This window comes from Alosa pseudoharengus, unplaced genomic scaffold (genome assembly GCF_046254945.1).
Source record: "Alosa pseudoharengus isolate Yale_2024_CS ecotype anadromous, Long Island Sound unplaced genomic scaffold, YU_APseudo_1.1 YU_APseudo_1.1_scf_6, whole genome shotgun sequence".
Classification (NCBI taxonomy): Eukaryota; Metazoa; Chordata; class Actinopteri; order Clupeiformes; family Clupeidae; genus Alosa; species Alosa pseudoharengus.
The window spans coordinates 14,034,029-14,059,028 of NW_027468848.1; the positions used below are offsets into that span (position 1 = coordinate 14,034,029).

Sequence of the window (25,000 nt, forward strand, 5' to 3'; positions counted from 1 at the left end):
ACCTGACCTGGTCATGTAAATATGTCTCCTTTGCCTTCCAGTCACGAGACACCCCGCTTCTGCAAGTGGCCCTTCTTCCTGGCCTGGCCACGCCCACCTAGATCTCCTTTCAGGGAGATACTAGTCTGGAACACCATAGTTCACTATCATTTCCATCGTTTCAATCGTGAGTGACCAGACTCTATTAACGATCTGAATGAGTTTGGTTTCCTGGCTACTTTTACCTTACCTGGCCATGTAAATACATCTCCATTGCTGTCCAGTCACATGAGACAACATGGTGTTCTCACTACAATCCCCTCCTTTAAAACACTTCACTCCATCTGTCAGTCTAAAGGGCCGTTCACACCAAGAACAATAACTATGACGATAACTATACAAAAATATCGTTCTTGTTAATATGAATGACAACGTTCACACATAAACTATAACGATAAGGACATGAGGGATGATATCGTCGGGGATCACTTTCAGGGCGATTTTGAGAATGATAAAAAGCTAACAGCCAATCAGAACCCATCACATTATAGCCATCAAATTCATTAACACAAGGAGAGACTTACCGTTGGTCAGTGTGGATGCTTTTATCGTTATGGTTATAGTGATCGTTCTTAGTGTGAACGGCCCTTAAGAGTGAGAATGAGGGGCCATACCATGTCCAGGTTCAAGTGTCCATGAGGACCCAGGTTCGTATCTGACATGCGGTCATTTCCTGATCTCACCCCATCTCTCCCTCCCTCCCTCTCACTTCCTGCTGATCTTCACTGTCGTATCTAAATAAAGGCACAAAAGCCCCAAAGATGGATGATAACAAAAAGAATGTTAATGAGCATTGGGGGCACTCTCGATACGTCCTGCGTGTGTTGAACCTTGAGGGCCTACTCGTGGCAGTTTGGGCCCAATCCACATAGTGCTATGACCCTCGTGTTTACTGTGATGATTTCAATAGGACTGGAGAGAGAACTCCTGTGGCAGTGGTAGTGTAGTGGTTAAGGAGCAGTGGTAGTGTAGTGGTTAAGGAGCAGTGGTAGTGTAGTGGTTAAGGAGCTGTGGCAGTGGTAGTGTAGTGGTTAAGGAGCTGTGGCGGTGGTAGTGTAGTGGTTAAGGAGCTGTAGCAGTGGTAGTGTAGTGGTTAAGGAGCTGTGGCAGTGGTAGTGTAGTGGTTAAGGAGCTGTGGCGGTGGTAGTGTAGTGGTTAAGGAGCTGTAGCGGTGGTAGTGTAGTGGTTAAGGAGCTGTAGCGGTGGTAGTTTAGTGGCAAAGGAGCTGGGCTAGCATGCAGTAGCCTGATTAAGTGGTGGGTTCAATTCCTGCCTTCCACAGTTGTGCCCTTGAGCACGGCACGTAATCCCAAATTGCTCTGGGGACAATGTGATCTCTTGTAATATAGTTGACATATGTACAGTAAGTCACTTTGGACAACAGTGTCTGCTAAATGAATACATGAAAATGGAACTCTGCTGGGCCCAGATCAGACCACCCGTCTGTTATTAACAGCACCTGATCCAGCCCCTCCCCACCCCCGCCCCAGTGGTCACTTTTATAGGACTGAAACAAAAGGATTAGGGTTAAAATATGATGTATGATGAGTAACTGTAGTTCAATATCAGAATTTAGTCTACTACTTCTTTAGAGTTCAATATACATTTCTGGTTCAATAAGTCCAACATAACATACAGACACAGTTCAGGATAAAAACCTGTGACATGATGGAACTATGAAAAACTGATAAATGAAATATGCCTCTTTTATTTACACGTTGAGCTCTAAGTAAAATCCACCCACTCCTCCAGGAATTATACGCATCACGCACTATACACTATACTGTACTATACTATACTGTGTGTGTGTGTACAGTATAGTGTATAATACGTATAATTCCTGTTTATACACACACACACACACACAAAGTATATAGTATATAAATATATATATATATATATATATACACAGACACACACACACGCACATTTATAGTGTATAATACGTATATATATATATTATGTGTATATAGAGTCTTCTATGCTGAAGGATAGAGTATAGTACACAAAAGCTTTATGTCAGTATAATTTTGTTGACATATTTAGCATATACATATTGCTGAGCATTTCACCTTTAGATTCCGCTCACAGGCAGCTTTAGTGGTCATGAGGTCAGCTGCACCCAATCAATCAGTGGCATTATGTAGTGGTTCAGTGGCATTAAGCTGTACATATTGGCACAGCCTTTTACTGTGACCAGGGCACATCTGTGCAATACTCATGCTTTTTAATCAAAATGTTTTGATATTCCACACCTGTCAGGTGAATGGATTATCTTGGCAAAGGTGGAGGGTTCACTAACACACACAAACAAAATATGTTAATAAGACAATTTGAGAAAAATAAGCCTTTTATGCCCAATGCCCATAGAAGATCTACAGACAGAAAGCAAGTGTGTTACATTTCTGTTGACTACATGATGAACATGTATATGGCTTTTTACATCTAGATAGAATATACTTCCCTTATTACCGGTGCCTGTGCATATACACTACCGGTCAAAATTTTGGGGTCACACCTTTGGAATACTGGATGAATGGTTGCTGATAATTGGCAATGTAGATATTGCATTAACTCTTTCAGCCATTTCTTGTCATTTACAACATTAATGATGAAAACAAGGACATTTCTAAGTGACCCCAAACTTTTGAACGGTAGTGTATATTTAGGAATAAGAAATTGACAATAAAGCAGACTTTGACTTTGACTTTTGACTTTGTATATGTATATGTTTGTGTGTGTGTGCTATACTACAGTATATAATATAATACACTGCCGAACCTCCTATGGGCCTGTGCCACCCCCCCCCTGTGGTTGTTGTGGTGGCGTTACAGCCTCTCCCACCTCTGCCCTCCCCCGCCCTGCATGAGCATCCACGGCCCCCTTAAGTCGCCCTTAATGCCCGCTAATGCTGTTATCTCTGCTACATCCAATTAGCGGCTTCCTCCCCGGCCGGTCGGCAGCGGGCACATTGCTGCCCGCCTGTGCCCGTGCTCACACTAGCGCTTGGCACGGCCGTAACTCCGCTACGTTGGTGGTGCCCTGGCGCTTGGGGAGCAGGGAAAGGCCGCCGTGGTGCGGCTCAGGGGGCAGTCGCGCCGCGTGTCGGGCACAGAGAGGTGGGGTGTGACCTCAGCAGAAGTCAACGACACTGGGTTTCCAAAAAGCTTTAGCTAGCCCACCACCGTGTGTGTAATCCAATTAAACTCTTTCCTCTCTCTCTCTCTCTCTCTCTCTCTCCCTCTCTCTTTCATCCTAACCTCCACTCTACTGATCTCATTTACCTTTGGTCCAATGATGATGAAGACCACCTGGGGATGGCTGGCATGCCATTCTGTTGATGGTAACACGTAATGTTAGATAATTACCAGGGAAATCAAAACCAAAATAATATTATAAACAAACAAACAAACAAACAAACAAAAACAAAGCAGAGCAGATTTCTTTCCATTTATGTGTATGTGTGAGTGTGACACAGAGTGTGTGTGGGTTTTTTTTTTGCTTACTAATTATTCTTTATTGTTAAATGATTTTACCTTGTGTGCTTTAATGTTTTCTTTTTATTATGATCTTTACCTTTTGAACTAGACAGATAGATAGATAGATAGATAGATACTTTATTGATCCCCAGGGGAAATTCAAGCTATTCTATTCAAGCTAAAACTATTCTTTGACTATAGCCCTTCTATGCTTTTATTTGTTATTATTGTTTGGTTTTGTTTATGTGAAGCACATTGGATGACCTCTGTGTATGAAATGCGCTATATAAATAAACTTGACTTGACTTGACATGTTTCATCGTGTTTAAGGCTGAGGCGTTCATGCTTTAGTTGATTAATGATTAAAGAGCCTTAGATGGAGTGTGCATGCATATGCGTGTGTCTGTTGAGAGAGAAATTTACCTGAGAAAGCTTTTAGTAGGTATAGTGGATCCTTGACTCTCCGCAGTCCACAAACCAGCAGAAAAACACACATGTCCTCCACACATTCAGCCTCCACACCTGCAACACACACACACACACACACAAATATAAGCATTTTAAGAACTTCCCACACAACATCTATATCTTCACATCCAAATAAGCGGGGAGGACTGAAAACAAATAAGACGATCACTGAATGATATCCCATTTTCACCCTGTTCAGTCCTTCGCTGTCTTGTAGTAAAATAGTAAAAGTGGTCACTATTCTCACTCGTAAGGCTTCAGTCCCTTAGTGAGGGGGCACGTCAGAATAAAGCCCCAGTAAGAACCTCTTCAGAACAGGAAGTCCTCCTCACAGTCTCCAAGGAGTCAAGCGGGACATGTGTCACTTCCTGTGAGGAGGCACTGCAGAGAGCTACATTAACCCCAGGGGCAGCAGGAGAGCAAGACAGAAAACAAACACACATACCAAAAAATACAAATTAAATAGAAAACACACGCACGCACACACACACACACACACACACACACACACAGTGCTTTTCTCTGTTTATCCTCTGCTCTGCTCTCCTGCCCCACCATGCCCCCCCTCTGAATTACACAGCCCAGCCCAGTGGGCAGTCGCCCGCAGGGCATTTGAGTCAGATTCACCCCCTACACACACACACACACCACACTATCTATCTCTCACCCCCTACACATACACACACACACACTCTCTCTATCTATCTCTCACCACCTACACACACACACAGACAGACAGACACAGACAGACAGACACAGACAGACAGACACACACACACACACACACACACACACACACACTATATCTCTCTCACCACCTACACACACACACACACACACACACACACACACACACACACACACACACAGACAGACACACAGACAGACAGACAGACACACACACAGTCTCTATCTCTCTCTCACCACCTACACACACACACACACAGACAGACACACACACACACAGCCTGAGGCATGTGACGTGTGAGGTGAATCAACAGTTTGGCAGCCCGGCGGCCATTGAACAGTGCCAGTTCCACTACAGCTGCGCCGTGTGTGGACACACCTTTTACTGAAGTTTTGTTAAAAGCCATGATAATGTAACAGTTAAAGGTGATATTTGGAGTTTTGGAAAAAGCTATGATAATGTAACGATTAAAGGTGATATTTGGAGTTTTGTTAAAAGCCATGATAATGTAACAGTTAAAGGTGATATTTGGAGTTTTGTTAAAAGCTATGATAATGTAACGATTAAAGGTGATGTGTGGAGTTTTTATTTTTTATTTAAACCAGCTAAAGATGACCTGGAAATGTCAACAGTAAACAATAAGTTTGACATAAGGTCAAAAACACCTATGCCGTGACATGCCAACATCCACTATAGTTAGCATGCAAGCCAGCTAGCGTCGGCCCAACTCTTTTTATACTGTAATGTCTTCATACCACGTATGCCGCTGCATCCAACACAATGCAAGTCAATGGGACAGTGCCATGTGGCTGCATTCAAAACCACTAGCCTACAGAGCTCCACAAAAGCTACAGCCATTTGCTTTCAACCCACCCATCAGATGCTACAGGAACTGGACATACAATCTCCCTCACAAACACTCCTCTGAAATTAGCCCACAACGTTTCCGTGACGACGGCTCTCTCCCTTGACCTCGCACGTTCCCATGACCCCTTTGTCGGCGTGGCCGCATGTGATTGTGCGATTAATGTGGATGCTAACCGTTTTAACAGGCAAAGCCCCTGGAAGATCATTTGCCAGCTCAGCCGCTCAGTAGGCAAGGGATTTAGAGGTGAATGTGTGTGTGTGTGTGTGTCAGACAGTACTAGCCGATTGAATATCCACTGACAGGAGTGATGGAGATGCAGATTCTTTTGTATATTAAAGCCTCCCTGTGTAAGAATTTCTCCCATCTAGTGGTCAGGTGTTATATTGCAACCAACCTCTCAAGCGCTGCCTCGTTTAAAACTACGGTAGCTGTCACACATCAAAAACTGGCACTAGTTCCAGACTCCTACGCAGATAGGAGGCGGCTGGCGGACCACTGTCGGCCCACTGGGGGCAGATCTGGCAGTCCGCTGGCATTTTGCTCATCGGTTCTCCGGCGGTCTGCTGGCGGGTTGCAGACAAATGGCCATATATTTTGCCACTATTGGTCTAAAATCTTTTTAATCTGTTCAGTTATACTCCATACATCATTTTAATAACATTTCATGTCTTTTAATAATATTATTGACAAGTTAAATTTAAAGATGGTGGTCCAACGGCGGACCACAAGTGGCACGCCACTGGCGGCATACCACTACCGGTCCGCTATCTGCCAATCTTTTGCTATCTGGGTAGGCACATCAAAACATAACAAAATATTAATATAATGTTGTGTACTATTGCCATTGCTTGTGTGTGATGCCAATGAAACACTCTTTTGGACACGGAATAAATTGCTTAATTTTGCTTGTTAACCAAGCTAGCTAGCTAGCTAACGTTAGCACAGTAAGAAAGTGAATAGGAGCTGTATTTCGCATATGTCCCTTGCTGGCCACCATTATTTTAGATTATTACACGACTCTTCACAAGGCAAGTAGAACGCTCCATTGGCTTGAATGGGATTTCCCAAAGTTCTACGGTAAACCGCTGCAAACATATAATTACCGCTGTCAATGGCAATGGGTTTTGTGCTTCTGATAAGTCTTTCATATCACTACGCAAGGACTGTCCCTTGCTGGCCACCATTATTTTAAAATGGCGCACGTATTTCTAAGCCAATCGGTATGCTTCGAATTGTTGGTGGTGGCAATTAAACATGAGTGGGGCCACACTTACAGTAAGAACGGGAAACGTTGATTTTGTTAACACAGGGGACCTTTCATATTTTCAAATTAAATTAGCATTAAATCTAAATATAAAAACAGGAAAGGGGACACAATCAGTCAGGACCAGCTGAGAGAATTATTTGAGGAGAAAAATAGCAAGCACTTCAAAGCACAGACATTAACACTCCACAGCCATGGTTTTTGTCAGGTCACTAAACAAACAAACAAACATACAGGTGCACACACACACATACACATAAACACACACACACAAAAGTCAATGCTGCCATAGATTTTACTGTCTTGTTTAAATAGAAACACCAAACAGCTGTTTAGAGATGAAAGTCAGATGTCCAGAGGCAGCTTTCCCAGGGTCAAGCTGCTCACCGGAGGCCTTGACTACAAGTGCGTTCTGGGGCAGGCGGCATCTACTGGCGGGGCCAGTCCAGGCCAGGCACTGCCGGGTCTGGGTAAGTGCTCAGATTAGACAGCATGGAGGTTTCCAGGTGGAGCGGTCGGTGGGGGTCAATCCCTCAAAGGTCAGGTCCTTCGCAGTTTACCTCGTCCACACCTCCAGTCGGCCTTTGGCTAGGATCAGTTCAGTCATACTGTGCCTCTAAAGTGCTGACCTGCCCCGTTTACTCAAGCTTATGGAGCACTTCCTCCCACATACCTCCCTCACTCCCTCTTGTATTCTCTCCCTCACCCCCTCCCTTTCTCTCTCATCTCTTCTAGGAACATCTACCTACAATCCTTTTTTTATTTCACTCCCCCCCCACACCACCACCTCACTACCTTTTTTCCACTCCCTTACAATCTCCTTCTCTCTCTCATTTCTCTTAAGGGCTCTCTCTCTCTCTCATTTCTCTTAAGGGCTGAGAAACTCTACTTACTTACTTTACTACTCTGCATACTTTAAGAAAGTTGAAATGACTTTTATTGACTTTAATTATTTCAAATAAGATGGCTGATTGTATAACCTAAGGTTAATTTGATATACACATTTAATTAACTGTATTTTTATAACAACTCCTGTTCATAAATCTCTCTCCACAATTATTATTCTCTTATTCTCTCTCTCTCTCTCTGTCAGAGTGCATGCTGGGAGTGAGTGGAAGGAGCGTCTGTGAGCGTGAGTTGTGCTCGCTGTGGCCTAAGAGTGCTTTCGCTATTTTCTAACTTTCTTTCTATCTTTTTTGTGTATTAATTCATTGTTGGTAAGAATAGAGCCTCCTAGTCTTGTGCTTCTGTTTTTCGTGGGTCGCCAGTGACCAGTGTTTAAACTGGGAGCGCATGGAGGCTCCAGGTTTCAAAATGTTTGATACACTCACTCGTCGCCACGCAATTAAAGTATTATCGTCTTTAAGCGTAGACGAGTGTAGTATTGCGGTAGGCAACATTGTTGGACACGATGATGTGGTTGCAGCTTCAACAATCCCATTGTACGGAGCCCGGGAAGGGTCACATTGGTTAATATTTTTAGGTCACGTTGGTAAATTTAGACCGCACTATTGCGTTCCTTCGCAATAGTTTTGCGTTCCCATGAAATACTTTTGCGTTCCCTCGCAATAACTTTTGCGTTCCCTCGCAATACTTTTTGCATTCCCTCGCAATAACTTTTGAGTTCCCTCACAATAATTTGTGTTCCCTCACAATAACTCTATGCTGCTGCATCCTCAGGGAGCCGTGCCACATCCCATGTCGAACTGGACAAACGAAACTTTAAAATCCTCACTTTAATGTTACTGTGTGAGGCTGGCAACTATAGTTCACTCACTCACTGTGTGCTCTGATATGACACAGACCATGAACTAACGTGTTGACAGCGCTGCGTGAATGGGGACTGAAATGTATGGAGCCCAAGTTGAAACTGCAAAGCAACAGAACAAAAATTATCCTGAGGAACTCAAAAAGGTATTGCGAGGGAACGCAAAACTATTGAGTGGGAACGCAAAACTGTTGCGAGGGAACGCAATAGTGTGGCCTTAAAATATTTACCAACGTGACCCTTCCCGGGCTCCGTACCATTGTTTTATTTCTGAGCTCTGTAGCTAAGGCAAATTAGGTAGTAGAGAAGGGTTTGTCTGTGAACGGCTTGTTTACTCCCGTCCTTCCTCTCTCTACACCTGCTAGAAAGGTGACAATATCAAATGTACCACATTTTGTAACTGATGACATGTTGAAAAGAGAATTGTGTCGATATGGGAAACTGGTATCACCAATTAAAAAAAATACTGATTGGGACCAAATCTGAGCTCGTCATTTGTTGTGTCATTCAGGCGTTATGTTTACGTGATCTTAAATAATCACAATATGGAAATTAAATCTTTCGCTAAAGTTCAAAGTTGATGAGTTTGATTATACCGTGTTTGTGTCAACCGACTCAATGCGTTGTTTTGGTTGTGGAAAAACAGGACACACTGTTCGAACTTGTCCCGTGAAGGGAACAAGTAAACCCAATGAGAGTAGGCCTACCAAAGCAAATTGCGACAGTCGCACCGACGAGCCTAGTGCAGAAGCGCAAACCGCCGCTGCTGTGGGAGAAGGTCCGGCTGGACCGACTCTATCAGCAGAGGTAGGAGAGAAACATGATGGTGCACAGGCCGAGGGCGAAATGCCAAGTGCAATGATATCGTCAACAAAACATCTGAAAATCTGAACAGCGAAGACATTTTTCAAAATTGCACCGAAGACTCTAGAACACTGCTGAGGGAGCAGGTCCAGTTGGACCGGCTTTGTCAGCAGTGGTAGGAGAACAAAATCATGATGAGGCAGAAGGTCAGGGTAACTCTGACAATGAACCCCATGTAAGCAAACGAACAACTTATATTGAAAGCGAGGAGGTCAATATAGGCCTACAAGTAAATCATGGCGCGAGCCTTGAAGAGGATCTTTTTGTGTCAAATGTTGATCAAAATGTGTTAAAGAAACCCATTAAAAGAAAAATGATCCTTAAGACAAAGCCTGCAAAAAAATCAGGACATGGGCCTGTAGACACTGTTGTGGATGAGCCTGAATATGAGAGCGACTGCTCAGATTCGGGTGCTTCCATTTGCTCACAAGAAAGTGCGCCTTCTTTTGTGCCGATTCAATGGTCTATACGGTGTGAGTGAAATTAAACTACAGTATTTCTCAACATCACCAAAAACGTGAAGAATGTTCAAGTTGCCGATTAATTTTCTGATCTTGAGAAATTTACTAAAGGCACGAGGTGCTTTATGAGTGAACGTAAATTAACTCAAAAAGTATAAGTATAGTATATATATACTCTTTTGATCCCGTGAGGGAAATTTGCTCTCTGCATTTATCCCAATCCGTGAACTAGTGAAACACACTCAGCACACAGTGAACACACAGTGAGGTGAAGCACACACTAATCCCGGCGCAGTGAGCTGCCTGCAACAACATTGGCGCTCGGGGAACAGTGAGGGGTTGGGTGCCTTGCTCAAGGGCTCTTCAGCCGTGCCTACTGGTCGGGGTTCGAACTAGGGCTGTCACTTTTGTGAAAAAATCCTGTTCGATTTTTGAGACATATGTGTTCATTGAATCGATTGTAAAATCGATTTTTATGTCTAAAGACGTTTCCATTTTCAACGCCAAATATAGGCCAATCCACAAACAACTAACAGGCATTAGGACAAACGTAAAGAGGGCGCTTAGACGCAAGCCAGCAATATTTCTGTTTCGTGCACAATGACAAACAGAAGTGCAACATTCTCGAAAACCAGTAAGCCGAGTGGACTGCCATTACATCAGTGACATGACTGCAGGCTTCAACGTAGCTGTGTCTGTGTTTATTATTAGAAATGTCAAACAAATTTCGCCTACGTAGAACTCGATTGCACAGTTTGCGTAGCCTACCGCTTTGTTCTTCTCCATAGTTTGATATACCAAAAATCCGAAGTACTTCCACATCGAACTCCTCAAGTTATTAGGGCCTATCACTCGTCTCTCTACATGTCGCACAGGTTGATCGCGTTGTCCTCCATTTTTTGGCAAAACACGAGCAGCACAGCAGCTGATTGAAACAGCTGTTCCCGATGCATAAACTTGGTGGGAATTTTCTTTTTAGCTTTCGCAATGCTTACTGCACTTCGGAATTCTTTTATATTCTTATATTCTTGTTTGTGAATTCTGTTACATCTATCTTTTTATTGGTTTATTTCGTTTAAAATGAATAGTGTAAATATTTGGTTAAAATCGATTCCCTATTTTAGTTTTCGAAACTTGTGTTGTTTGGTCCAATCGATTGTGCAATCGATTTTCGAACGTAAAGTGACAGCCCTAGTTCGAACCGACAACCCACCGGTTACAAGTCTGAAGCGCTAACCAGTAGGCCACGGCTGCCCCAAAAGAAGTGTACCGACTTCTTCTCAGGTCAAGGTCAATCCTATAGTGTACCGACTTCTTCTCAGGTCAAGGTCAATCCTATACTGACGAATAATGATGATGATATGGCCTAGACCAGCGATCCTCACTATTTTTTTCACAAGAGCCACATTGGCAGTGCAATATCAAAAGGAGAGCCGCTTTTACAACAACATACTAAGTCACCTTTGCAAATGTGCATTTCTACATACAAATTGGACATCCCACAAAAAAAAAAAATAACACAGCCAATACATTTTTATTTAAGACCAGATTTACTTTAATACTGGGATGAGCGCAAGCTGGCATGCATGTCCTTGACTTTCTTCATGTTGTATTTGTAGTATTAGTAGTAGCAGGTTTGACAATACCCCCTTTAGGAAGCAACATACAAGGCCCTATCATGACATTCTAAAGTGCATCGTCACTCGTCAAAAGTCTATTCAAATTAGGATAATAGGACGTCCAATTCTCATTGGGAGGGGTTTCGCTATCAAAAGTGGAGCGCATGGCGTAACAAGGTGTTCCTAGGTCTTTTAATCAGTCATATGGGTGTGTTTGGGGCGTAACATCATTTTAAACCAATGAGAATGACATCTGTCATTCCCTTTAACGGCGCAACGCGCGATATGTCAAATAAATGCATCGGTATTTTGGCATTCAAATGCGCATTTGAAGGAGGCTGCTTGCGAGACCGTATAGAATAGTCATTCTTAAACCATGCTTTTCTAAAACCTAGCATAGCCTTCACGCATTTGCACTTGTCTATTTGAACTCATTGGCAAAGTGAAACTAACTTCACCAAGGAGTCAGTCAACGACAAGACTGACTGACAATGGGTTACCACTGAAAACATAGGCTGGAAAAAGCAACACTTACCCTAATATTGCTCAAATGACTGAATAAAACAACATTTATCCTGCTGACGAGTTGCTTATATCTCGTGACAGTGCGTCTTCAGCTGTGCTCCATAAGTGTCTCTCGCCTCTCCCCTAATCACTTTTAACCGTCATTACCAATTTGCAAATGATGGGTGTAAAGGAGTGTGTGTCCGAGCAGGTGGAGAGAAGACTCAGGTGGAAATCCAAGTGCCACTTACGATTTTTTTATTATTCTTATTTACTGGTAGGCTACCGGCAGGTTTAAGTGACGAACAATTAACAAACAAACACTGGACAAACAGAAAACAAAGATAGGACAATGCCCACGCTTCTAGGCCCCTGTTATAGCAACAGTACTTACGTCCTCTCTCGTCAGAGACGCATCTCTCTACTAAAGGAACCCCAGGCATTAAATAGCACTGGTCACAACCAAATCACGGTCACAATTAAATTAACATCTTGAAACAAATATTTCATCTCTTAGAACCCCTTGCGCAGCACACTACTCAGATTCTTTCTTGTGCATTAACAACAAACTGCGCTTCCAAAAGAAACCAATGAAAAGAAAAGTTTGCCACAAACACCCCTGCGCTAATGAACGCTTCCCTACGGGAGCACGCCCCAAACATTGAAAAAGGTCTTGCCGTCTGCAAACCGGCTTGCCCCCTGTACACGGAAGGCCGCCATGAAGACTGGTGAGAACATTCGCTAGTACAGCATTAACATGCAATGACAAATTTAAGAAGTTACCTTAAGATGTTATGTGCGCGCTTGCAACCCCCAAACTGCATTGATGTCACGCTATGCAAACAAATACCTTTTAGCACTCTTACCGATAACAAATATTCCCTTCCTACTTCCCTTCACCACGCATCCAAACCTTCAGCCCACCGTACATACATACATTCACTCACATGATATTGGCTTGGTACAAATTACATTGTCCACAATCATGCCAATCATCCCCCCAGATCATATTAATGTAAAATGTCTCGTTTTGTTTAAATGTTGAGTCTTATTGTCCATACCGTGTCGGGAGATTTGTCAGATCAAGTGACAGGCGCACTGCGCTCTGTCACAATGGGGAATAACTGCTCATTATGAGATGTACAGTATTTCGTAATATCTTTCTTGTAATTATGTTTCCCATTGTAATCGTGCAATTTGTAATGCTTTGCATGGACGTGCGCTGGTGTGCGTTCATGAATGATAGAAGGATGGTGCGTGCACCTGCCAATATGACTGGTGACATGCGCTCTTAAAATAGCATATGAACAACTCGCCATTGACTTCTGACCAGGTTTAGGTGGTGTATGATAGCGATTTTTAGACAACGCGCTAGGCCCCTCCCTAGGTTGTTAATTGCCACACCCCTGGGCGCAATCCTTAAAAAATAAACGTGCAAAATACCGAATTCAACTTTGGGCAGGTGAATAACGAGTATTACGCCATGCGCTGGTGACCCAAAATACAGCCCTAAGGCTTAATAACTTACTTTCACCTTCATTATTTGGGTGAAGGGAGAAGTATAATTCAGATGTTTGCGTTTTTGTAGTGCAGTATTGTATGTTTATGAAGCACATTTGAAAAAAAAATTATTGGCTGTGTTACCACATACAGTGGGTCCCATTTAGAAGTGCCCACTTCATTCGCGCTTTCCGTGATTCACGCTCTTGTGATGCTTTTAAACACCACTTAAATATTTTCAGGAATTGTTGTATTGTTCCAGTTAGTTTTTCAGACCATAGTTTAGTAACATGTTCAATCTTTATTAATTCTATTAGGTCTAAAAGTGCTTACTGGCACTTTAACACTTCTTTGCCGAGTGATAATCATTTTAAGAATGTGTTTCTTTGGGATGGGGTTTCTTTCAGAGCTGAAAAGAATACTTTTGAATCATTACAAAGTTGGTGGGAGTATGGCAAGATACAAATAGAACAACTATGTCAGCAATACACTTACAATGTCACTAAAGATACAGTCCAGGATATGAAAACTTTGGAAAATGACATTTTACATTTTCAGAATTTGGCACAGTCTTCTAATAACCAAGACCTATTGGATACACTTGTTGAACAGAAAACTAATTGTCTGACCTGCTAGGGCTGAAAACACAAGGGGCTTTGGTCCGATCACGTTACCAAAGTGTGAATGAGATGGATGTGCCCTCTAAGTATTTTTTTTAATCTTGAGAAAAAGAACGGACAAAAACGTAATTCACAACTTAAAATCGGAAACTGGTGCTTTGCTGTCAGATCCAGTTGACATTCGCAAGAGGGCCTTCAGCTTTTATGCCAAACTCTATACTAGTGAGTACAGAGAGGACATAGTTGCTGAACAGTTTTTTTGAGGGGCTTCCTCAAGTATCAGATAGTTCTAATGAGAGGCTCTGTGGGGTGATAACCCAGGAAGAAGTGCGAAAGGTGCTCCAAAGCATAGAGACTGGGAAAGCGCCTGGATTGGATGGACTCCGAATGGACTTTTATAAGTAATTTTGGACTGATTTGAAGGAGGATTTGCTTGAGGTGCTTAATGACAGCTTAGCCGGAGGGCTGATACCAGTGAGTTGCCGAAGAGCTGTCCTTACCCTTCTGCCTAAAAAGGGAGATCTTAGTGACATAAAGTCATGGCGACCAGTGTCTTTGCTTGCCTCGGAGTACAAGCTGCTGTCTAAAGTACTGGCTACCCGGTTGGGTATGGTGAAGGTTCATCCGGATCAGTCCTATTGTGTTCCTGGCAGGTCAATATTTGATAATATATCATTGATTCGAGACATTTTAGATGCATCCAAGGTCTTTGGTCTAAACACTAGTCCACCTGACAAAAAACAGAAAAACTGCCAAGACTGTTTGCTCTGACAAACCAAAACAAACAAAAGGGTTACAAAGCTAGCTCACTTACCTGCTACGTTGTCTAGGGATTCTAAAGTAACTAACTGCTAGCTAGGACCTGGATTGTAACGTTAAACTTACCCTGCAGTGTATGTGCAAACGTGAAGTTGAAAGCTAGGTCAGTGTGTATGAACTGTGGGTGCGACTAATGAGAAGGCCAGGAGCGTAGCTTACCATCCGCCGAAGAACGCACAGGGATAACCCAATCCTTACTCCCGGCGAGTGGCCAGCCCAAGCTCCAGGTGTCCTTCAGGTCAAAGTTTGTCTTACGACGACAGTAGTCCGCAAAAGGAAAATGTCCAAACGAAAATCCTAAAAGCTCTGAGAGGTCATGGGCACGCTGCGTTGCAGACAAAGAAACTCACATCATGGGAAACGTGCATCCTTCCAATCAGTCACCTGTTTCCCATTATCAAACCTTGGTGCGTCAACGCCCACTAATCAGCTTCCACGGCCTTCTCATATCAGTGTGTAGTTTCCCTGACTGTCCACTACATAACACACAGCTTTTATCTCTATTGACCAAGAGAAAGCTTTTGACAGAGTGGAGCATTCCTATCTTTGGAAGACTCTGAATGCATTTGGTTTTAGCTTAAATTTTATAGATAAAATAAAAGTACTATATAAGGACATTGAAAGTATGCTCAAAATTAACAGTGGCTTATGCTCTCCCTTTAAGGTGTTAAGAGGGGTGAGACAAGGATGTTCTTTTTCAGGTATTCTTTATTGTTTTGCGATAGAGCCTTTATTGCAAAAACTTAGGAATACTTTAAAAGGGATATCCATTCCAAATTCTAATGATACCTTTCAGCTTATGCTGATGATGTGATCTTGATGATCAGTGGCCAGTGTGATGTTGATACCTTGGTTGACGTGTCTAAGGGTTTTGAAACTGTCTTAACTGGTCAAAGAGTGATGCCTTTCATGTTGGGAAATGGGAAAAGGGTTTACCAAGTTTGCCAGGTGGTTTAACATGGAAAAAAGATGGTCTTAAATATCTAGGGATTTTTCTTGGAGATGACTGTTATGTGCAAAAGAACTGGGAAGGGATTGTTGACAAAGTAAAAGGGCGTTTGGATAAATGCAGGTGGCTTAAACCCCAAATGTCGTACAGAGGGCGCACACTAGTGATCAATAATTTGGTGGCCTCTTTTTTATGGCATAGATTAGCGTTTGTTGACCCACCTATACATTTATTTGCAAAAGTTCAATCATTGTTATTAGATTTTTTCTGGGATAAACTGCATTGGGTTCCAAGGTGTTCTTTATCTGCCAAGAGAAGAAGGACAAGGCCTAGTTCATGTACAAAGTAGAACGGCAGCCTTCCGCATGCAATTTCTTTAAAAACTACTGATTGGCCAAAAACACTTGAGATGGAAACCTGTGGCTATTGCGATTTTAAGAACTATTGGAGAATTGGACATGGATAAATCTCTGTTCTTCATGGATCCCAAGAGATTGAATACCTCACAACTGCCAATTTTCTATAACAATCTGTTCAAAGTGTGGGGTTTATTTAAGGCGCAGAAAGTTGAAAGAACAACCTCTGTGTTTTGGCTTTTAAAAGAACCTCTGGTTTATGGAACACGGGTAGCTCTAACATGTAAAAGTAATGCAATGTCTGAAGTTCTCTTAAAGTCTCGCCTATTCACTTTTGGGCAATTACTAGATGTAGCTCGTGTTTTTCAAAAATGTGAAAATGTAGCAAGTGTTTTAAATATTAGGTCAAAGCGTGTTGTCTCTCAGTTTTTGCAGAGATGTTCTTCACTTACAGCAGAGGAGAAGACGTTGTTAAAGGGCTATTTTGAGAGGAATATTAGGGCAAATTAAGTGACCCTTTTCCTAAGCTTATGCTAACTCCAGAGTTTGGTGATAATACTGGTCATTTCTTAGATGGCATTGAACCTCTGTCTTTATATGGGAATTGTGGTAGAGTGTTTTACAATGTTTGTGTTAAAAAATTTCATCAGAAAGGTTTAAAACGGAAGGTTGACACTCCTTGGTGCACTGTACTTGGCTTGGGTAATAAGGTAAAACCAGAGTGGAGAGCACTGTACAAGCCACCGTTAGCTAAAAGAATTGGGGACCTGCAATGGTGAATTATACATGAAATTATAGCTGTGAATGCATTTATTTTTGTTTTAAATCGCGAGACAAGTCAAAATTGTCCATTTTGTTTTGAGCGAGAAACTGTGTTTCATGCTTTTATGCATTGTTCAAGATTGGTGGAATTGTTTAATGCATTGGAGAGACTTTTGTTTCGTTTTTTTTATTTTTGGTTTTCGTTATGTTAAAAAAACGCAGAACTGTTTGCCAGTTGCTGAACTTCATTCTAGGTCAGGCTAAAATGGCCATCTATTTGAGCAGGAAGAATAAAGTTGAAAATGGGCAAAATCAGGATGTTGTAATGGTTTTTGCAGCTCTGATTAAATCTAGACTGCAAATAGACTTTCACTTTTACAAAGCAGCTGAAAATGTAGTAATGTTTGAAAGTATTTGGTGTGTAAATGGAGTCTTATGCTCAGTTGTAAATGATGAACTTAGCTTTTCACACTTGTAGTGTGCTTTTTAATCTAGTGTTCACACTCATGACACAATGCTTTTATGTTGAACTTTTGTAATAAACGTTTTTTGAAAATTAAATTCTCTCTCTCTCTCTCTCTCTCTCTCTCTAGGGATTGTGGGTAGTGGGAGAGTTTGGCTGCTGAGAGTTCTCACAGACTCGTGGGTTCTGTCTTTTTCTGCTTTTCTTCCCCTTAGTTTATGTGAGTTGTTTATGTAGCTTGCATTTACTTTTGGGAGTTAGACCCGTGGCTTGGGCTGCCGGGGGTCAGCATATACCCTTTGATTATGGAGACGGGAGGAGATATCTCGAATCTCACCCTCCGCCATGGCTGTAAGTGTTTTCTCGATCCTGCAGTACCTGTGGAGGATTGCCTAATTGCCATCGGTGAAAAGGTTGGTGCATCTAATATCAAATCGGCGTCTAGAATGAATAAAGCCTCCTCGCGGAAACTTCTTTGATTGATGAGTTGATTGAAACGGGGCTGATAATTAATGACTTGTATCTCCCCGTGCTAACTCTGTCTAATCCTTCAAAGAAGGTTGTATTGTCTAATGTACCACCCTTTATTAAAACGAGACGTTAACTGGGATTCTCGCTCGTTATGGCCAATTGACAGCGCCATTAACAATGATTCCACTTGGTTGTAAAAACCCCGCGATGAAACATATTACGTCCTTTCGCCGTCGAACATTCATGATTCTAAATCCCCAATTTACTAATCTTAACGTTTCAGTGAAACTGATGATTGATGGGAAGGAGTACATAATTTTCATAAGTTCGGAAACAATGCATTGTTTCGTGTGCGGTGAACAGGGGCACATTAGACAGGGCTGCCCGCGGAAAGCTTCAAATCTGTCAGCTGTTCCCAACGTAAACAATGACGATGACCAGGACGAACGCTCTAGCACGGCCGCAGGGCCAGCGGCTGCAGAGGGTAGTGAAAATCCCTCAGAAGGAGGTAGTCGGAGCGATTCTAATGACAATAGCCAGCCTACCCAAGGTGGGCCAGAGAATAATGGCGAGAATTATGCTGATAATGATAATAGTAGGAGTGATCCCTCTGCCGCTGATAAGACAAGCGAGTCTGTCTCCACCACTCGCAACACAGATGTGAGTGACGTCATTGAGGAGTTACAGGATGGGAATAGTGTTTTCAGTGAGGGAATAGGAGACAGTCAGGGTATAGATGAAACTGATAATGATTATGTTGACATGGATGACTTTCCCGATGATCTTACTGAGTCACAGGATTCTGGGTCAACTGGAAAGAGAATTTCCTTGATGCAACTAAAAATGTACGTAAGCCGCAGGTTGAGGATTTTTTCCCAGACTTGCAGTTATTTCTGATATCAGTTTCAGTAGTAGTGAAGAAATCTACCCTTGAGGAGCTTGAGCAGACAAAGCGGTATCGTCTTAAGAGGTTCACCTGCGCAGTAAGGCGTGTACTGAAGGAGCGCAGAGCTAGATTTGAGACTAAAATGAACACTAGTTTTTTTCTTTGTTTGTGCGTTTTCCTATTATTTCTAGCTTCCATGGCTTATATTAATATGGGCTCTTTAAACATCAATGGATGCCGTGATAGGAGCAAAAGATTGTCTCTGTTTGATTTTGCATCCCTAAAGGCGTGTAGTGTGCTCTTCCTACAGGAAACACACTCAGATTCCCAAAATGAGGCAGAGTGGCAAAGAGAGTGGAAAGGGAAGGTTTTTTAAAGCCACGGGTCTAACACCAGTGCAGGAGTTGCAATACTTTTCTCAGAGCAGTTTCAAACTCCACCAACCAATGTTGTTGAGCTTGTGCCAGGCAGGATGCTGCTTATTGATGTAGATTTGGATGATTCTCCTTTTTCTTTTTTTAACATTTACGCCCCTAATGTTGGTGCAGAACGGGCAGATTTTTTCTGTAACCTGAGGTCTGCAATATCTGATTGCCCTAAGGAGAGGGTGATTTTATTAGCGGGAGATTTCAATTGTACTATTGATCATACATTGGATAGGAACCACGATGAACCCCATCCAAGATCTGCCAACTTTCTTAAGGCCCTACTTTCTTACCATGATTTAGTGGATGTGTGGAGGGAGCAGTTCCCTAGAGACAAGCAGTACACTTGGGTGAGGAGTAGCGCAAGCTCTCTCTCAGCTGCAAGGTTGGATAGAATCTATACTCAGAGGAGCCACAGGGGAATGTTCTGCCGCAACTATATAGTTCCCACTTTCCTCTCAGACCATCATCTTATTTCTGTTTCTTTTACTTTGTCACAGAGGTTTCTGGGGGAACTGGGGGAAGAGTCTGTCCCTGTTGCTAGGTCGGTGGCAGGGCGTGGCAGTGCCACACTTACCCGTGCACTGTCAGTGGGGCAGAGACGGGCTTAAGATCCTGGGAGTCTTTTTCGGCACGGAGCAGTACATCCAGAGGAACTGGGAAGGGCTGGCTGATAAGGTGCTGGGGAGGTTGCGGAGGTGGGAGTGGATTCGACCGCATTTGTCGTTCAGAGGGCGGGTGTTGGTAGTCAATAATTTGGCAGCGTCCATGCTGTGGCACAGATTGACAGTGTTTAACCCGCCAGCTGAGCTTGTCGCCTCCTTACAGAAAAGCTTTGTGAACTTCTTCTGGGATGGGAACCATTGGCTACCTCAGGAGTCCTCTTCTTACCCCTGGCTGAGGGGGGGCAGGGGCTCATCCATCTGGCCAGTAAGGTTAAGGCAATGAGACTGCAGTCCGCCCAGAAGCTGCTATACGGGACTGATCTACCGTGGGTGGATTTCGGTCTGGCAATGCTGAGAACCAGGACTGAGATGCGTTTGGATCGACAGCTGTTCCTGGTGCCACACACTGCCACTGTTCAAACTGAGCCAACAAGTTTCTATAGCTCAGTCTTTGAGGCCTGGGGACACTTTAGGGTGTCACGTTCGGAGCATTATGGCCTCAATGAACCTTTGTTCTTTAATCCTTTTTTGGACAATGGAGGGTGACGTATCAAGAAACGTGTCTCTTTTCACTGGGGCAAAAATTACAACACTTGGCCACCTGCTGAACCTCGCTGATAGACGCTGGCGCTCTGTCCTTGACCTGGTGTCCTCTTTGGGCTGCAGGTCAGAAAGGGTCGTGGAGGGCATATTGAGAAGCCTGAAGGCAGGTCTTCCTGACTGTCTATTAAGTTTCATCAATCATGTTCTGGATGGGGGCCCTTTTGAGGTCCCCTTTCCAGATTTACGTATTACCCCTAAAAGCCCCACATACGCCTCTACAGGGACACTGCTTTCTTTTAAGGGGATGCTTGATATACATTTTACATCAGTGGACAGAAAGATGTTGTATAATGCCATTGTGAAATCTGCTAATGCTAATGTGCTTAAGGGGAGGGTTGACACAAAATGGAGGGGTCATTTTGGGGGCAGTGAAGATCTGTCACCATCATGGAGGGTACTGTACAAGCCCCCCATACCAAAAAGGTCTGGGGACCTTCAGTGGTGGGTACTTCACTGTGTCATGGCCACAAAGGTCTTTGTCGTCAAGTTCAGGCATGATCTCTCACCTTTATGTAGTGTCTGTAATGTACCCGATTCAGTGTTTCATGTTTTTTGTGACTGTCTGAAATTGTTGTCCCTTTTTCAGTTGTTGGAGGGAGTGGGCAAGAGGTTGGGGTTCACTGTTCATCCTTGGGGTGAAATACTCCAAAAACAAAAGGGAACTGTGCACCTTCATGAACTTCTTGATTGGCCAAGCAAAACTGGCAATATGGAAGGGGAATCGGTTGGAGGAGGAGGGCCAGATTGTCAACCTTGTGGACATGTTTAAAGCTTTGGTGGAATCAAGGGTTAGGGTTGAATATGCTTTTTTTAAAGTTTCAGATAGTGTGGATAATTTCTCACAGAAATGGTGTACGGGCAAAGGTCTGATCTCCATTATTGATGGGGCCTTGGCATTTATGTGGTGATGTCATGGGGACTGGGGGGTTGGGGTGGGGGTTATACTGTAGTGTTTTAAGGTGTTTTTTTTAATATATATAAATAGTAGATAAAAGTTTTATCCATGCAATGGTTCAATAAAAGGGGTTTTAAAAGTCAAAAAGTCTCTCTCTCTCTCTCTCTCTCTCTGGCTCACACACACACATACACACTCATCCATATGTATTTATTGTGCTATTACACTTTTGTAGTATTGTAGCTTCCTTTAGCAATTGACAGTGTCAGAAAATATGTATTTATCATGTCCTAGAACTATCATTAAGGAACAGACGACTAATGAATGTAAATGGATACGTTTCTTTTGCAAACTGACATTAAAGTGCCTATCAAATTAAAAGATGAAAAACATCTGAAATTAGTCTGAAAAGTTTGTCTCCAGTTGTCATTGGGAGGATGAAGCTGAGGGCCAGTGACACACACACACACACACACACACACACACACACACACACACACACACACACACACACACACACACACACACACACATTTGTGCTGTGCCACACATAAAGGTTAGTTTCCCAATCTGTGCAAAAACACTTCACTTTCTCTCTTTTTTTCACTCACTTTCATTCATGCTCTCTCATGATATTTATTTCTCTCTCTCTCTCTCTGCACGTAAAAACATAGCGTGGTATACAAACAGCCCGCACTTGGGTAAAACCCCATGGTAAAACCACAGACTGCCTGTTGCAGGAGCTGAGAATGGCAATTTGTGCTTTTCCGTGTCATGCATTCATAGGAGGGTCAGAGGAAAGTGGGAGTTTCGTGTTTAAAGATGAGAGAAGAAATGTAAAATGTGCCTAATTTGGTACCCCCCTGTATGTACGAAAACTTCCTATGAAAGCGCAAATCTGTTTTGCAGTGAAATATTTCTGCCTTGTAAAAGCAGGTGTTAATCCAAATTTCGGTTAAATGCGTCAGTAAGAGAAACGTTTGAAGACAAGACAATCACTATTCAGAGCACCATTTTTGTGCCTTTGTACTATATCAAAAGCAACCTTAACTTTCGCTGGCCTTTCGAATGTCTTGCTTTCACTTTCATGTCATCCACTTAAACGTTTTCTACTTGCTAGATTTGACCAATCTTCCATAGCCTACGTGCACAAGCAGTTTGAGTACAACTAGCGATATTCGTTATCTCCCTGCTTGTTGACATCTTATCATGTATTGCATCATTTCATGATCGCTAAACGTTTGATTCCTTTTAATGGTGTCATCTGTTAACTTCATTCAACTGCGCTCGTGATTGAAGTATGCTGTTTAATTTTGAACATTCGCAAATTTCAGTAGGGGGCGGAAAAAGGCGCTGATTACCCAAAGAACGGCAGGTTTGATGAATATCACGTAAACGGAAGAAGGTAAGCAGGCGCTTTCTGTGGGTTGGCCATGGCGCTGAAAACTCTGCGTTCACAAATCTAGGTATATCTGGCCCTCAGACACTTTACTGACCACAACAACTGTGGGAGGACCTAGACTCTAGCCAAATAGGCCCTATATCACAGAGTTTTCAAATCTTCAACAACTGTAACAAAAACTGAATGGCTGTGTGATTCACTGCAATTCATACAGTCAATTTTACTCATATTCTGCATTCAGAAAAAAACACAAACACACACACACACACACAGAGTTGCAGTGATGCCAGGTGGAGATGTTGAGCGTGTAAAGACGTTTCCTCATCAAGCCCCAGAGAGCAGCATATATTGAGAGCTGTTTGGTCATGATAGCACTCGCTCGGAAAGAGCAGACTTGACAGACTGGGAGTGGCTCAGGGGAAGTATCTCACAAGCGATGAAACCACGAGCGCAGCCTCCACTGGTGCTGACAGGGCGTGGTAGAAAAATGTTAACGCAATCCTACATAACCACACTCACTCATTCAAAGACAAACAACACAGACACAAACAGACACACACACACACACACATACAGTGTACACACACACACACACACACACACACAGACACACACACTGTACACACACACACACACAGACACACACATACAGTGTACACACACACACACACACACACACACACAGTGTACACACACACACACACACACACACATACAGTGTACACACACACACACACACACACACACACACACACACACACACACATACAGTGTACACACACACACACACACACACACACACACACACACACACACACACACAACACACACACACACAGACACACACATACAGTGTACACACACACACACACACACACACACACACACACACACACACACACACATACAGTGTACACACACACACACACACACCTCTTTCTCACCACATCTGTCTCTCTCTGTAACTTTCTCTCTCATAAATATATGCTGTCTCGTTCACACACTAGCACAAAATTGTACTTTCTAAAAAACATGTCTCTCAACACACACCCACACATTAACACGTGCACACACACACACGAGAGAGAGGCAGTCATTAAAGCACTTTGAAGCATCACCCTCACCTCCTCTCTCAGCTCAAAGACACAGAAGGTGAGGGGTGGGCAACTCTCCAAAACACCTCTGAACTTCTTTAAGGGTGTGCATGAAATACGCAAACACACACACACACACACACACACACACACACACTAGGGCTGGGCGATATATCGGTATTACGACTATGACCGATATATTTTTGAAAACGATATGTAGTTGAGACAATATCGTAATACCGATATTATGTCAAATAATGGGCCATTTTATCAAAGCCACTTGCTCTTCTGTGTTCAGACCATTCAGACAGCCGCAGCTCTGCTTAACTGCGCCCCTTGCGTGTGCACGTTCTCCCTCGCAGCACTACAAACTTTCAAACATGACGGACACCGAGTCAGATTTTGTTTACCTTGATCAGAGGTTGGTGCTGATGCGTATTCCGTCGGCACATCAACGGCTAGACCGAGAATTCTCGTTCTGAAATCAAAATTCCACTGGAGCTCCAAGCGGTTTTGTACACGCAGATTTAAGTTACAACGCTGTTTACAGCTCTTGGACTCACGGTAAAATGTCATTTTTGGTACATAGCCTAGCTAATTTAAATACACTGATGAATGCTTGCGTTATGCAGTAGCAGATCCTCAGGGAGACAACCTACACGCTGATTTTATTAAGAGGATATGCACGCGACTCGTGAGCAGTTAGGGGCATCATTTTTTATGATTCCTGAAACCCCATTCAATTGTGCATAGGGATTTTTCTTACGAACCGGAACATGCAAAAATGAACGCATACAAAATGACGGTAGCGTCTATCGCACTCTTGATGAGTGACTCAGTTACATTGTTTAAGTAGCCTAATTGTTTAAAACTTTTTGTTGATAGCAACATGTCTAGGCCATCATAGGCTACATTTGCTTGTCATCATATTGCATTGTGCAGTACAATGTCAGTCAGGGTCAACTTTTGGTCTTTTGTTATTTGCACAGCTTTATCAGAGCAACTGTAGCCTATGTCTATTGTAGGCTTATGTTATTGTTTACACTTTTTTGCACAGCTCTGTTAGAG

The 25,000-nt window shown here is 42.9% G+C and overlaps 1 protein-coding gene across 3 annotated transcripts in view; it reads right to left on the minus strand.

Moving 5' to 3' along the window:
- The window catches only part of glt1d1 (glycosyltransferase 1 domain containing 1), a 102,613-nt gene that overhangs the window by 45,742 nt on the left and 31,871 nt on the right, over nucleotides 1-25,000 (minus strand). For all 3 annotated transcript variants that reach the window (XM_076270962.1, XM_076270961.1, XM_076270960.1), the window contains 2 exons: nucleotides 3,942-4,040; nucleotides 3,324-3,373 (listed from right to left, as the gene is read on the minus strand). In XM_076270962.1, coding sequence (XP_076127077.1) covers nucleotides 3,324-3,373; nucleotides 3,942-4,040 — 149 coding nt within the window. The remainder of the gene's footprint in view (nucleotides 1-3,323; nucleotides 3,374-3,941; nucleotides 4,041-25,000) is intronic.